This window comes from Scaptodrosophila lebanonensis, unplaced genomic scaffold, assembly GCF_003285725.1.
Source record: "Scaptodrosophila lebanonensis strain 11010-0011.00,11010-0021.00 unplaced genomic scaffold, SlebRS2 tig00000001-arrow-pilon, whole genome shotgun sequence".
NCBI classification, from domain to species: domain Eukaryota; kingdom Metazoa; phylum Arthropoda; class Insecta; order Diptera; family Drosophilidae; genus Scaptodrosophila; species Scaptodrosophila lebanonensis.
In genome coordinates this window covers 9647922-9661694 of record NW_022060529.1, presented here as the reverse complement: position 1 = coordinate 9661694, position 13773 = coordinate 9647922, and the positions used below count along the sequence as shown (strand labels likewise).

The 13773-nt window shown below is 37.6% G+C and overlaps 2 protein-coding genes across 2 annotated transcripts in view; one reads left to right on the top strand and one right to left on the bottom strand.

Annotated features, from left to right (window-relative positions):
• The window catches only part of LOC115620772, a 79660-nt gene that overhangs the window by 44721 nt on the left and 21166 nt on the right, over positions 1-13773 (top strand). Inside the window, exon 3 of the mRNA XM_030514183.1 lies at positions 2232-2239. Within this exon, the coding sequence (XP_030370043.1) occupies positions 2232-2239 (8 nt within the window). The remainder of the gene's footprint in view (positions 1-2231; positions 2240-13773) is intronic.
• Positions 11820-13017, bottom strand: LOC115620782 (trypsin-3). The gene is made up of 3 exons (XM_030514195.1): positions 12650-13017; positions 12323-12599; positions 11820-12256 (listed from the first exon to the last, which is right to left on the bottom strand). The coding sequence occupies exons 1-3, from the start codon at positions 12946-12948 to the stop codon at positions 11891-11893; spliced, it is 942 nt and encodes a 313-aa protein (XP_030370055.1). The 5' UTR covers positions 12949-13017; the 3' UTR covers positions 11820-11890.

The window sequence follows — 13773 nt, the reverse complement described above, 5'->3', positions numbered from 1 at the left end:
GGCAGCAAGAAATTCGAACACGACGAACATGACAAACTGTGGCCAGTGGCCATGTATGATATGATTTTCATTTTCATTTCCAGCGCGCGTTAGTGAAAATGTTGCATGGATGTGTGTGTGTGTGTGTGTGTGTGTGTGTGTGTGTGCGTGTGCTGCAATGATAGTGCCGCCATGAGCGCGTTTGCGGTAAACTATTATGACCACAATCAAATTACCAATTGCACATGACATTCAACGGTCATACGTATAATTGCGGAGCGAGCGACAATCACAACGGCATATGTACATACATACATGCATACATACGAGTGTATACGTACGTATGTACATATGCTTGCTCATGGGGGTGGCGTATACACACATACACATACATAGCCACTGGGCGCACATTCGCCTGTTGACGTATGCATATATATGTAGTCGTACATATATACAAGTTCATGTCTTCTGCGTTTGCTCGTGCATATTAAAGCGCGTTTATTTCGGTGCTTCACAGCGAAGCGAAAAAATAATAAAAGCTAATAAAAACTGAAGAACGAAGTTTGCCAGCATTTCTGTTGAATTTGAAATTAAATTAAAGTACAGTCATGGGGCTTCGACTTCGGATTCACATCCTCCATCTGTCTGATTGTCGACCAGGGCGCGTGTATAGCTGTTGCTGTTAAGCCTAAGCCTGAAAAAATTATGAAATGACCAACCAAAATGAAGTCAATTTTTATTATGTGCGAACGGGAGAAGGCAGAAACGCCAATGGTAGAGTGGAAAAGTTCAAAAGTATTTCTTTTATTAGTATAGTATAGTACCAGAGGAATGGCCGGGCTGAAGAGCCAGTCAGAAGTACAACAAAGTGTTTCGAAATGCATGAAAATCATAAAGCGATATACATATAGTACATACATATACTCGTACTATAAGTTAGAAATCGCTTGACATTAAATTCAATGCGATTATGCTGAATGGCAGAGGAATACAGTGACGAAGAAAGAGAGAGGGAGAAGGTATGTGTGTATTTGTGCTTAAATTTGATATTCTCTGTGCCTCAGAGGCGGACAAACGGGATAGATTGCTCAAGTTTATGTGACTTCAGGCATTTTACAAGAAGCTGTGCACTTATGTACGTACTATATACTCGAACATACGCATAAGAGTATGTGTGCGAACGTTGTAATGTTTGGGATATTTCGGCATGGGTTTGTCCGTTCTGGGTGGATTTTAGCCATGGGCCATTAATGCACAGCATCATTTGACCTAAATTGTACGACGCCATCACTAATGGACATAATGGCAACAACAACTACGCAAAGCAAATATGTCTACACAAGTAGCTGTGAATACTCTTAGCCTGGTTGTTGGTTGTCTTTTTTTTTGTTTTTGTTTTGCTGCCTTTTTTTGTCCGTTGCTGTCGTCAGCATGTTGACAATTTTTTTTTTGCCCGACTTCCATATACAGAAAGTCACTTCAAAAGCATCGCGAAATCAAATTGAAAAGTCAACACAAACTAATTATTGGGAATATATACTGGTCCACGTTTACTCTTCGGGCATTTCATCCCTTTCGACATGCCGCAACTCATTTAATTTATTTGTAATTTTTTAACAATTTAACAGTTAAAGTTGCTGGCCACAGCGCCCAAAAAAAGCAAGCAGAAAAGATGAAAAATAACCAGTAAGGCGAAACTTGCGCACAGAAAGGAGAGAAAGAAAAAGGCAAATACAATTATGTAAAAGAATTGAAAAGTAAAACAGCAACAGCAGCAGTAGCAGCAGCCACCAAGACCTGTTCAAAACAAACACGGCGCACAGTTGAGTCGCTACAGGCAACAACAGTCCGCTCCTCGCCACTCTTCAGTCGCCATTATACAATCCACAATCCACATTAAGTCCAGTTCAGTCGAGTCGAAAAGTTGCCCTTAAACAGGCCCCTGACAGCCGCGTGCTTAGAATAATTCATCTAAAAAGTTGTGCAACGGGCGCCACTGTCAGATAAAATTAATTTAAGCGACGAGCGCGCCCAATGCAGCGTGTGTCGGCAGCTTAGTGTAGAGGTCACGCACTTGGCCAAAACATTGATTTTGCATTTCATCAATTAGTAATGACACCACAAGTGACTTACGGCTTAAAAGCGTTTAATTCATTAATACCGTTGGGCTTGTACTTTGAAAGCCCTGAGCATTTCTACTCGTACATGCCTTTGTATGCAGTGTGCTGTATGCTGTGTGCTGTTTGCTGTAGCGGCTCAAGTAGCTCAAGTGGCTAATGACATCAGTGAGGAAGTGAGGATACTAAAAAATTTATCATGTAAAACAAGTGGAAGTTGCGCAGAAAGCAATTTCCGTTCTCAAAATGTACATAGTATACATACATTGTCAGTTAGAGGGCGGTGGCGGCATGGTCTATCGACTGTTTTGCGTTTAAGTCAGCAACTGCAAACTTTTAATTATACATAGTTGCATTTCACCTTTCTCCATGCCAGTTTTATTGTTGTAGTTATTGCTGTTGTTGTTGTTCTTCCTGAAGTTGCTGTTGTTGATGTTCACTCGAGGTTTATTTAACTCCCTTACAAGCCCGCATCGGCTTAGATGAACGCTTCAACAATACGCCTCTATCCACCTCCAACTTGACCTCGGCCGGATTGCTGCTCTTGCCCTGGCGGAAATTGCTGCACAAGAGGCCTTTGCCTTTATTTCAGTTGTATGCGCAGATTGTACAGTCACAATGACTATAGAAAAACACCAGGAATAGTTGCACCTAAACATGCTTTTCAGTTAAAGTTTAAAGTTATAATACTCTCGTGTTAAAGTTATTAAAACTTTAGTTTTAGTTTATCTAACGATTCAAATCCCATACCATATAAATTTTGTGTTAAAAATTACAGGGCCTGAGGGCGATCACAAGAGTAACATTTCTTGTTGAGTTCGTGAGGCCATTCTTGTTTCCTATGAATAATTTAAACTAAATTAGTAATAAGTTTTCTTTTGATTTCTTTGATTTTTTGGCTTCCCCATGACAGCTATATGATATAGTGCACCAATTTTGAAAAGACTTCAGAAAATTGCGAGTCGTTGGGAAAAACACATGACTAATCTATATCTGGATAAACACATATGTTCAGTATTTCTTTATTTAAGCAGCATGAGTTCAAATACCATGAACGAAGCTAAATAAAAAAATGTGTCATCATTATTTGCAACGGCAACGTTAATTGCGACCCAAAAGAAGCTTCATTCATGTCCACGAACTGATTGAAATATCAATTCAGAGATATATACAGAAATGCATGCAGACGCCATCATTTCTGCCTACGCTTGTATTTGTGCCTGCCAGTTGGCATGGCTGCCGTAACATATACAGTACATTGTTCCATACCATCATGCTGGTGCAAATTTGCATTCACTGTTCTGATATTTTAATTTCTCCCACTTATCGTTCTGTACATTACTGCACTTATTGTCGCTCAACCAACAGATAATGCTGGCCATTGCCTCCACGGTGGTCGCAATGCATTTAAGTGCTGAAGTCCGTTTAATTGCGTACTAATTCGAACAAAATGTCCCGTGCAACAATGCAATTAACAAACACTTTAATGTAATTGAAAACCATAATGATTCTAATAAAAGGTTTTATGTCGGCATTTTCAGCATGGAAGGCCTTTAGTATCGTAGAAAAAAATGTGTTACCTAAATGCACAACAAATAAAATTAAGTCAATTGCAGAATATATATCACACAATCATTACTTCTATGTAGATAAAGTTGTCCAACTTAAAGCTAAAAAGTGTTCGGTGACCTGTTTTACCAAGCCGTTGCTCAAGATAAGGGTGTAAAAAATAAAAACATCAAATGTTCATCGCATTTTATACTATGTACTGTATATTATAAATATATAATACGCGGTAGGTGTTTTACATATTTTGTTCGTCTTTACATTATTTATCAGCTAAGTATGTGAAAAAAAACATAGGAAAAATCGAGACAAGAAATTCTACATTAACCAACATTCCCTCTTTAATTGAAATTAAAATTTTACATTATTTTTGAGAGCTTATAAACAGGGAAAGGAAATTGACGGTTGGAATACAAAATAAACAGCATTAATTGAACTCTGAGGAAATTGTAGTAGCAGGAATAAAATACGAGTACCTTTCGAGAACTATTGGTTAACTTGCGATTAAAAAGCGATTAGTTTCCAGCATTATAACAGAAAATTTGATTTTGTCGGAACTTTATGCGGTGTGCAACACCCAAGGGCACATAATTTCCTAAGTGCTTGTCCCAACTTATGAAGCTTGACGTGGAGCGTGTGGTTGGATATTATTCCACCTAGTGTTGCTGTACCTATTCTAGAAATAATGTGGTTATCTATATGTGTTGCATAAATTTATAACAAGTCATGAGAAAAGGCAACGCCACAAAAATCTGCATTTTCCTTTTCTAAATTATGTTAACAAATATTTTTCATATTTAGTGGCAAATCGAACGTCTTCTAGTATCGGCTAATCTTGTAATAATATACACGTATTGAATTTCTTTCATTTGCGCCTTGAAGGTATGCAATGAAATTTGTAATTGCTGCAGGGCCTCCATCTTTGCTTTAAATCCAAGGAATGACTACCTTGTGTTGATAATAAAGTTTAAAATCCCAAGATATTGTAGATTCAAGATATGTTTAGCATATTATGTCGTTTTACATACACACACATAAAAGATAAAATATTGCAATACTTTTACTTGGGGAAGTTACTTGTATAGGTCATGTGTTTATGTATTGCAAAAATAAATTTTGTCAAGCTGGCACATAGTTTTGAATGATTGTAATTGAAACGCTTACCAAATTTTAATATTAATCTACATTTACACATTTGTGTGTTTTTTAGGTACATTCAAGCTTAAATGTCGTCGCTGAATAATGAATGTATTTAATGTATTATTTGGTATTATTCATAATTGAAATTATACAACTAAGCAAAGCTCAAGTCAACTGAGCAATGTTTTAGTGCATGACTTAATGAAAAATCAGAGTGAGCCATTTTTCACAATTGTCACATTGATTTGGGACTTTTGGATGTCGCCAATTAAAGTCTAAGCCCTTCCCTTGACATGCCGGCTGCCACTTATAGGGTTTTACCTAATCACGTCACGTACAAGCATATATGTACATACAAGTATGTATGTGGGGGTACGTACTTCACGTCAGGGTAGGCTGTGGCAGCGGCTGTCACTTATTAAGTTGCTTCCTGCACAAAGCGACTCACACACTTGTGGAACTATGTATGTTGGCCAAATGTGTTGGCCAAAATTACAAGCCATGTGTAGAGCGCTGTGCCGTTTGGCACAATTGCTGTTAACTGCGTGCACGTGTATGTGTGTGTTTCAGACAGACGACTGTGCGTGTTGATGCCACACGCTATCGCCCATCTTGCATGTTTCATTACACAGCGCGAAAAAAATGTACGCAATGTGTCACAAAATGTTTTGCGAAAGTCACATCTGAATCTAACCATAAGTATGTTTTCCAAATAGTATGCAGGAATACGCTTACAATTCTCGATTGCGTTTAAAAGACGAAAAACCTAAAGATGTTTCTTTTTCGACTGTGTATGAAAGCAAAAAAAAAATGAAGTCTGTTTATATATTCTTTTGTAGAACTGAGTAATAAGAAAAACAGCGCTGACGTCGCACTAGGCACGTCGTAAACAATAAGTTTATACATCGTTATTGCTTTTGCTTATGCCACGACAATTGTACTGTGTGTTATCGCTCTAGGCGTTGATTCTATTTGGCCAGCTTAATGGTATATAATTTTTGCTTAAAATTATTTAATATGTCACTCTGGCACATATTTCGGCTGATGCTCGTTAGAAGCTTGCTGCCGAATTTCCGCACTTGACAGGGACCCGATTTTTCACTGTCCCCACGCTTGCCTGGGCCATAATGGACATTTCCGTGCCATTTCGCTTTATGCCTGTCATATCCCCTTTTGCTCTTTTGCCTACGCATACGCATAGTCATACACCACACCTCATGCAGAAAATTTTGTGTATATCCTCTGTGGTTGGCTCTCCTGTTGCCTCTGCCTTTGCCTTTGCTAATCCTGCAGTGGTTGTATGAACATTTATGGTTTTGGTCATTAACGTTTTTAATTTAATCTTTATCAGGTGCTTTGTAGAAATCTTTATGTTTTATATTCTGTTTTTATTAAAAGATTGGTAATCAACCAGGAAATTTAAGAACTAATGAGAAAAAACATGCCCATCTGGGTGGGATACGTTATGCTTTATAAAGTATTTTATCCAGACTTTTATATTTTGATTATGCCTTCTATATTTAATGTTTATGAATGCTTCAAATTGCTCGTTAATAATAAATTCAGCAATGCAAGCCATCTAAAATATTAAGCTTTTTGTGCGCCGAATGGCAAACAGTTAATCACCAATCAACAAATTTCTAGAAAATATTAATAATAAATAAAAACTAGTTTAGTTTAATGAAGTTTCTGTCATTGAGTAAACAAGAAATGTAATAAATAAACTGGCTATTTAGTATAATAAATAAAATGCATATACAGTTAAAAATATTTTTATAATTTCCATGAATATAGTAAATATATAAACAAAAATTGCAATAATTGGCCAAACAGCATTCAAATCAAGAATATTTAATCATAAGCTGAAATGTGTTTTTTCTTATTACCGTTTTGCTATTAATATTTTCAGCTACAGCTCAGAAGTTGTTGCCTTTTGCTTTCCATTTACTGGCTACTAAGTGCTTACTTCCCAACTAAATTAGCTTAATTTGTAAGTCCTTGGCAAATACACACAAATGTGCGTCTTTATATACATATAGATAGAATAGACAGGCGGTTAAATATATGATGGGAGTGCCCTTAAAATGTCCTCGCAGCATATTTTTAGCCCGAATCCATTATAGAAGTTACCAGTTACTCGAAAACGGTTCAAGCTTCTTATATATACTATATATAGTATATGTATATTTATGTATGCATATGTAGGTGCTTTGTCTGCAATTGCTATATACTAATACTTACAGGCACCCGTTGCTCCAAAAGGTTACATAGCAGTGCAGTTCAGCAGGAAATATTTAATAAATACCCTCAGTAGCAACATTCACAATGAGGATGGATGCTGCCCTGTCGAGGGCAAATGCTCTCACAAACAAATATGCAAACATTTATAAGACTGCTAAGCTCATAACGAAATGCACTACATTCGAGAAAACAAACGTACACACACAAACACACAGATACATTTAGATGCAGCAGTATTGACATTTGCCACAACATGTACATATATGTGTGTATACATGCACCTGTAAAAACGTGCTAGAGTTGTGCGCGTGAAAAAAACATCACCAATAAAATGATTCTTTTTAGCATATTAGATTTAAAATTTTATTTAATTTTCCGGCAAGATAATATGATCGATGTAAAGCAAAACTGTTCTTACTTTGCATTTATAATATTTATTTCTATATTATGGAATCTGATCATCTGTTTTTTTTTTAATCGAATGTAAACTGTTAATTTTATGCGAGCAGAAAGAAGGCGATATCACATGTAAATTTTTTAAAATTATGATGCTACAAGCTATCAAATTTTTTCACTCATTTACAATTGGTAATTTTTTTTATAACCCGTTTCATTGTCGTTATAACATTTCAACTTTTTGTGGTGTACTACTCGTAGTATATTTTATTTGAGGTTGTTCGCGCACATACCTAATACATGTATATAGAAAGTTATGCTAGTCTTGCTATTAGTGTCACATAGGTGTGTAAGTGGTACTGTTGGTATGTCGAGCTGTCATTGCATACTTCAAGCAGTGCCATGTATCTTTAGTGCAAATGCCTTGGTTTTACAAAATAAATATGCGCTAAACAAAACAGCAACAACATGATCCCGACAGTGCGTATCTGTGTGTTGGTGTGAGTGGATGTGTGTGAGTGAGTGGCATGCTCATCAGCCATTCATATGGCTGCCACATGCGGCTGCCAGACAGGCCGAGACTCAGACTTACATGCTCCTACATATATAGTACATACATATACATACATACATATATAATAGTACATATATATCTGTAGAAAAAGCAACACATAAAACACGATGCTGAACTAAACCTTTGCATCGCCATGAATTAGCTTGGCTGCTGTGCATTAAATGCTTTCATCGCCAAGTCGCATCGTTTGCTACTACGTTGATGTTGGTGTGGCAGCATTCACTTGATAGTCTCCAGTGAAGAAGGGCACTTTTTACCAAAACTCTGAAAGACTCATTTCATAGCGTATACCCAAGGGATGCGAAGGATGATGAGTTGAGTGTTCGTTTCCATCTTGATTATTTTATAGAGCAGATTCGGGAAATGTCTAATCATTAAGGTAGTTGTGCAATAGCGACAATAGCAGCATCAAATTAGCTGAATATAGTCGAAAACCAAGGTATTTACTTGTGTTGGCAGTTTTGAGAAAAGCCTTGTAGAATACCGAATTGATTTTTTGTGCAACAGAAACTCTACAACATCATGTATGAGTATAAATATTTATTAGAGGCAATCTTACTTTTACTCTTTAAAGTTCGTTATATACACATACGATTATTAATAAATTAACCACTAAGTAGCTAAAATATCATATTTATTTCTTAAGCGTAGTGAAGTATTTTCTATTAAAGTTGCAGATGTAGATTTCATTTTTCGTTAAAAACTAATACCTGCTTGGCATAAGATGTCATTAAAGTGTATTTCTGCCAAGTCAGAAATGAGTTTGTCAAACGGCATATGCTAGTATATGTACTTTAATGACGTAATTAAATATAATTTATGTAATGCACTAAATGTCATTCAAAATGAACAGTGCAGCCCTAACTAATTAGCTCTATATTGCAGGGGTAATTGAGATATTACCGTAGGAGAAAACTAGGTACAGATACATATGTATACTGTGTACCTGAATATTTAGTTTGTGGATGCAGTTTAATGCGGGCAGGCAGCAGCTGCTTCACAAGTAATTGGCTGCCACAAGCTGCGAAGTTCCGTGGATTTGTCACTCAATGTCAATGTGGACCACCAACCACAACTGTTCCGCCATTTTGCAGCGCTGCGTGTGGTCTGTCCGGCTACTGGAGTAAATGTTGAAAAAGGTTGTGCATTTTAAAAGCTTAATGTTAATGTAATCAGCATTAGTTCGAACAAATGAGAGTCCTGCTTTTTATTCAGCTTCTCTGCAGTTGTTTGTGCAAACTTTTGTTCCTAAAATTAATAGTTGTACAATATAAAGGTGGCTTTGACTCACATACACACTTAAAAACATACACATGACATAGCCCTTAAGATCAACAACATACATTTATTAAATACTTATAAGTTCAAATTCAAACAACCACTGATGAAAAGTTTTTAAAATCAAAGATAGATAATGCAGAAAATCTATTAGGAGTGTAAAAGAATAAGACAATTGTAAAACCAATAATAGAAAATGTATTAGCCAGTCCGGGAATCGCTCTCGCTGAAAATAAACTTTAAAGTGTCAATCCTTTAGGACTTTAAAGGCGAGAAAGATATAGAGATTTTTAGAAACTTTGAGTGTCAGTCTTCACGACTACAGATAATATGAGGATTTTGTCATCTTGGGATGAGAAACTTCTGCTTATATGATTAACATATTCTTTTCTTCTGAAAATTGTATATATATGTCGTTATCTTAGCAGGAAATATGAACGTTTCGATCAATGTACTTAAACAAAAATGTGTGCAATAATAGTTGTGTCTAATATATTAAATATACGTTGGTGCAAATTTTATTTGCCAGCTATGTGCAGAGAGGAGCATTTAAACTAAAACTCAACTAAAAAACTGTAAGTGTTGGATTTCCTATTGTTGATAATGATTGGATTATTGCAATATAAATGGCGGATCTGATGTCACAACTTTTTCCGCTTATATTCCGTTTTCATCTACAATACGTCGTTTTCCATTTATTTGCACTCTTTAGGAGAAGCACACAAGTTAATACGACACACTGACTCGCAGGCACACATTTCTTATTTAAGTGAATGCTGAGGCAGATGACATGCGCCTCATTACTCATTCATGCGCAGAACGTGGCGTATGAGTGATATACGAAGCTGTTGCACCTTCTTTTCTTTGCACGTCGTTTAATTAAGTGAAGTTATTCCCATTAATTCCACCATTTTGAGTTTGCTTACGGCACGCGGCATGCGTCTCAACGACAATTATATCCATTACTGAAATTGGCGCAGATATACTTGAATGTATACATATATACAGTCGTAAGTAACAAAAGAGCGTCATATCAGAATAAATCTCTTTAAGAAATGTCCTGCATCGATTGGTATACTAAATAGAAAGTTTAATATAAAAACAAAAAACACTCTCAACTAATGGGTAATTCTAAAAACAAAAGAGATCTAAAATTCCCCATTTGGAAATTTCGTTGAGCAAAATAGATAAAATTTAGATATACATGTAAACGTGTGTTTTTTCTGGCTTGGTAGGTAATTTTTTTAAATGTTATATTGCAAATTTATTTTTCTAATCTTGAATGTTGTCAATCGTGCAATGATGGCTTCTAAAGTTGAAAACGATAAGGCTTTGGAATAACAGATTTAATTGGTCGTTTATGTTCACCACAAAATTGTGAAAATTTATAATTAAAAAACTTATTTTGGATATTTACAAAAAATTAAAATAAGTTATGGAATGTAGTATAGAATTAAGAAAGGAAAAACACTCTAATATAATGTTACATAACATATACAAAGCCAACTAGAATTACGACTAATGTGGGCTTAAGCTCTGTGTGCCTTTTTGTTTGACCACCGCGATCGATTTGTTTTTCAAGCCAATTGAAATGGTGCCAGATAGCTGTGTAAACGGTTGGTGTGTCCTCTTTGCTGCATCCTATTGTATACGAAACAACGCCAATTAGCGAGTTGTTGCAAAAGAGTGGACCACCAGTGTCGCCCGGACAGGGGCCTTCGGGCACCACGTTACCGGGATTACCTGCGCACAACATTTCTGGGCTATAGTACTGCAAAAGGTCTCGACATTTTCCTGGATGATATAACTCCACCTCAATACTAGCCAATGTAGCAGCTACTGGACCATCCTGCGCGCCAAGTGAAAAAATACAAAAACAAATGACGGAAGCTACAGTTCGCTTACCACCTTACCTTGAAAATACGGCCCCAGCCCATGGCTAAGCATCTACTGCCATAGGGTGGACTTTGTAGCGTCGCCGGCACTAGATCTATGCGTGGATGGTTTTTGGGAATGGGCGAAATTAGTCGGATTAATCCAATGTCGTTGTAGTTGTTCATTGTGTAGTTTATGTGCACCCCAGCGTAGTTGATCTGAGTTACGATCGTTTTGCGTGTTTGATTAAGCCGCATAATAGAACCCATTACTATCATGATTTCCCGGGGTCGCCTTAGTCTCTTGTTCTGCCTAGAAGGCAAAGGATAAGTGGCCATTAGGTGATCTTTTGAAAAGTATTCTACTCACAATGTCAAGCATTGCGCCGCTGTTACTATAAACCGCTCGGTTAACAGAACGCCGCAACAAAAGTGATTGTCACCGAAGTAGGCTTGAGGGGCACGCGAGCGCAAGGATACGACGGATGTGCGCAAATTCGAACGGGTAGGATAGCCCTCTGCAATGCGCTTCTGCCGTCGCAAGGGTGCGAGGCTGGCAAACATAATATCACTCTCATCACTGTGGCAGTAAATCAGCAACGGCAGTAGCAGGAGAATCTGCAAGAACACAAATAATTGAGAAAAATGCATTGCTACTTGGTCTGACTTATTTGTATTTGGGATTAGAGCTCTGGCGCCCAGTTGACTAGGACTTTTAGATATTATTACTGAAATTTGAATTGAAAAACTGTCAAAAGTAAAAGCAAATAGCTGAACACGGAAACTGACAAATGACGTATTCCTCGCGACATAACTTCTTCAATCCACTCCAGGTGCTCAAATACGTTGGTGTAGACGGATGGTTGTGTTATGGAGCCACAACCAATCCGATAGGACACAACACCGTACACAGTATCGTTGAAGATCATGGGAGCGCCAGTATCGCCAGCACAAGGATTCTCGTCCAGGTCATTGCCCAAGTTACCAGCACACATCATCTCGGGCTTGAAAGTCTTCAGCATTTTGGCACACTCCTCCCGTGCTAGCAACTCCACATCGATGTGCAATATCGAGGAGGCCAGTGGACCGCCCTGCATGCCAGTTTTGTGATCACAGCTAGTTGTATTCATCAAGTATCAAAATATATCTATATTCACCTTATAGACCCGTCCCCAACCCAGAACTGTGTAGTTGATGTTGAAAGCAGGCTGTGCTTTGGGCAGGTCGATGATACCAATGTGTGGATTATCACTGGGCAGTGCCTCAGCCAGTTTGATGAGTGCAATGTTATTGGTATTGTGCATGGTGAAGTTTTTAGGGACAAACAGCTTCTTCACAGGCACGTTCACCGACTGACCCTTAATGAACTTGAGACGGTTCGGAGTTCCAGCCACTATCAGTAGTACTCGAGCTCGATGCATAATCTTGCGCTTGCTACAAAAGAGTAAGTAGCGAGAAATTCTAAGCCGGTGCCTGATACTTACTCCATGGTGCAGTGGGCAGCAGTCAGCACAAATGTGGACGAGATGATACTGCCGCCGCAATAATGATTGTCTCCAAAGTATTTTCGTGGTGTTCGGGAACGTATAGACACACAAAACTTGGCCAGATGGTCTGTCTTTTCAGACTTGTATGGCGTGGAGACACGTTTGGAGCGATGATGTAGGGCATTGTACGGTAAATGTTTTTTTCCTGTGTATGCTTCGAGGTCTGTGGTACTTCTATGAGCCAAAAGAAATGCAGGCAGGGTCGTCGCTACAATAAAAAAGTATTGAAGTCTCATTTTAAGTGTATACAAATAAATTTTTGTGTTTGACAGTTTTAAAAAATCTCAAGAGTGGGGCAAAAGTGGAAGTGGGATGGCGTTGTGGTAAAATTTCGGAGGGGAGAAGAATAGTATAGAATCATTTAACCCCCAACTTCTTGCCTTCTTTGAGTATTTTCCCTGGAAAATTAATACTTGTCAATAAAAATATTAAAATGAGTTTTTCCTCTACATAGACTGTCATTAATATAAAAAGATTAAAGATAGTTAATAGAAAGATAGACTTATTCTTTATTTTTTGTTAAAGAATTTTATATCTGGTACGTTCTTTTTCCCCAGAAGCTCATAAAATGGTGTTGGCTTTTTCTCATGTTTTATTGCGTGACTTTCTTTTTCCATCATTTCAGTTTTAAAGTGTTTTTTTTTTTTTTGGCTCAGGCCACCCAACCCTTAACTGCATCAACCGTCTGCAAGCTGAAGCAAGTTTTGAATTAAGTTTTGGCTCAAAAGTTTTGTCAAAGTATGTTGCTTAACTTGAGAAACCAAGCCTGCCCCACTGGCCGTCCTCCACTCCACTACTCCGTCCACCCATTCGTAGTTTTGCAAATATTTTCATTTGGTGCGGTCGTCGCAGCTGTTGCAGAGCATAATTGTTACGCACATACTATACATAAGCATACTATATACTGATGATTTTAACCGATCGCACCACATTCTGACCAGCTTGTACCGCCAGTTCTGGCTTTGACAGAGCAATGACAACGGTTGCCAACGGCGAGCGGCCAACGGCTAACGGAAACAGCGATGATTTGCAGCTAGAAAATTTATTGACAATTCATGGTG

Bases quoted from the DNA above. Each gene is read 5' to 3' on its own strand.
- LOC115620782 (XM_030514195.1), bottom strand. From the start codon at position 12,948: ATGAGACTTCAATACTTTTTTATTGTAGCGACGACCCTGCCTGCATTT. The intron at 12,600-12,649 runs GTAAGTATCAGG...ACTCTTTTGTAG, and splicing joins GCTGCCCACTGCACCATGGA to CAAGCGCAAGATTATGCATC. The intron at 12,257-12,322 runs GTGAATATAGAT...ACTGGCATGCAG, and splicing joins GTTGGGGACGGGTCTATAAG to GGCGGTCCACTGGCCTCCTC.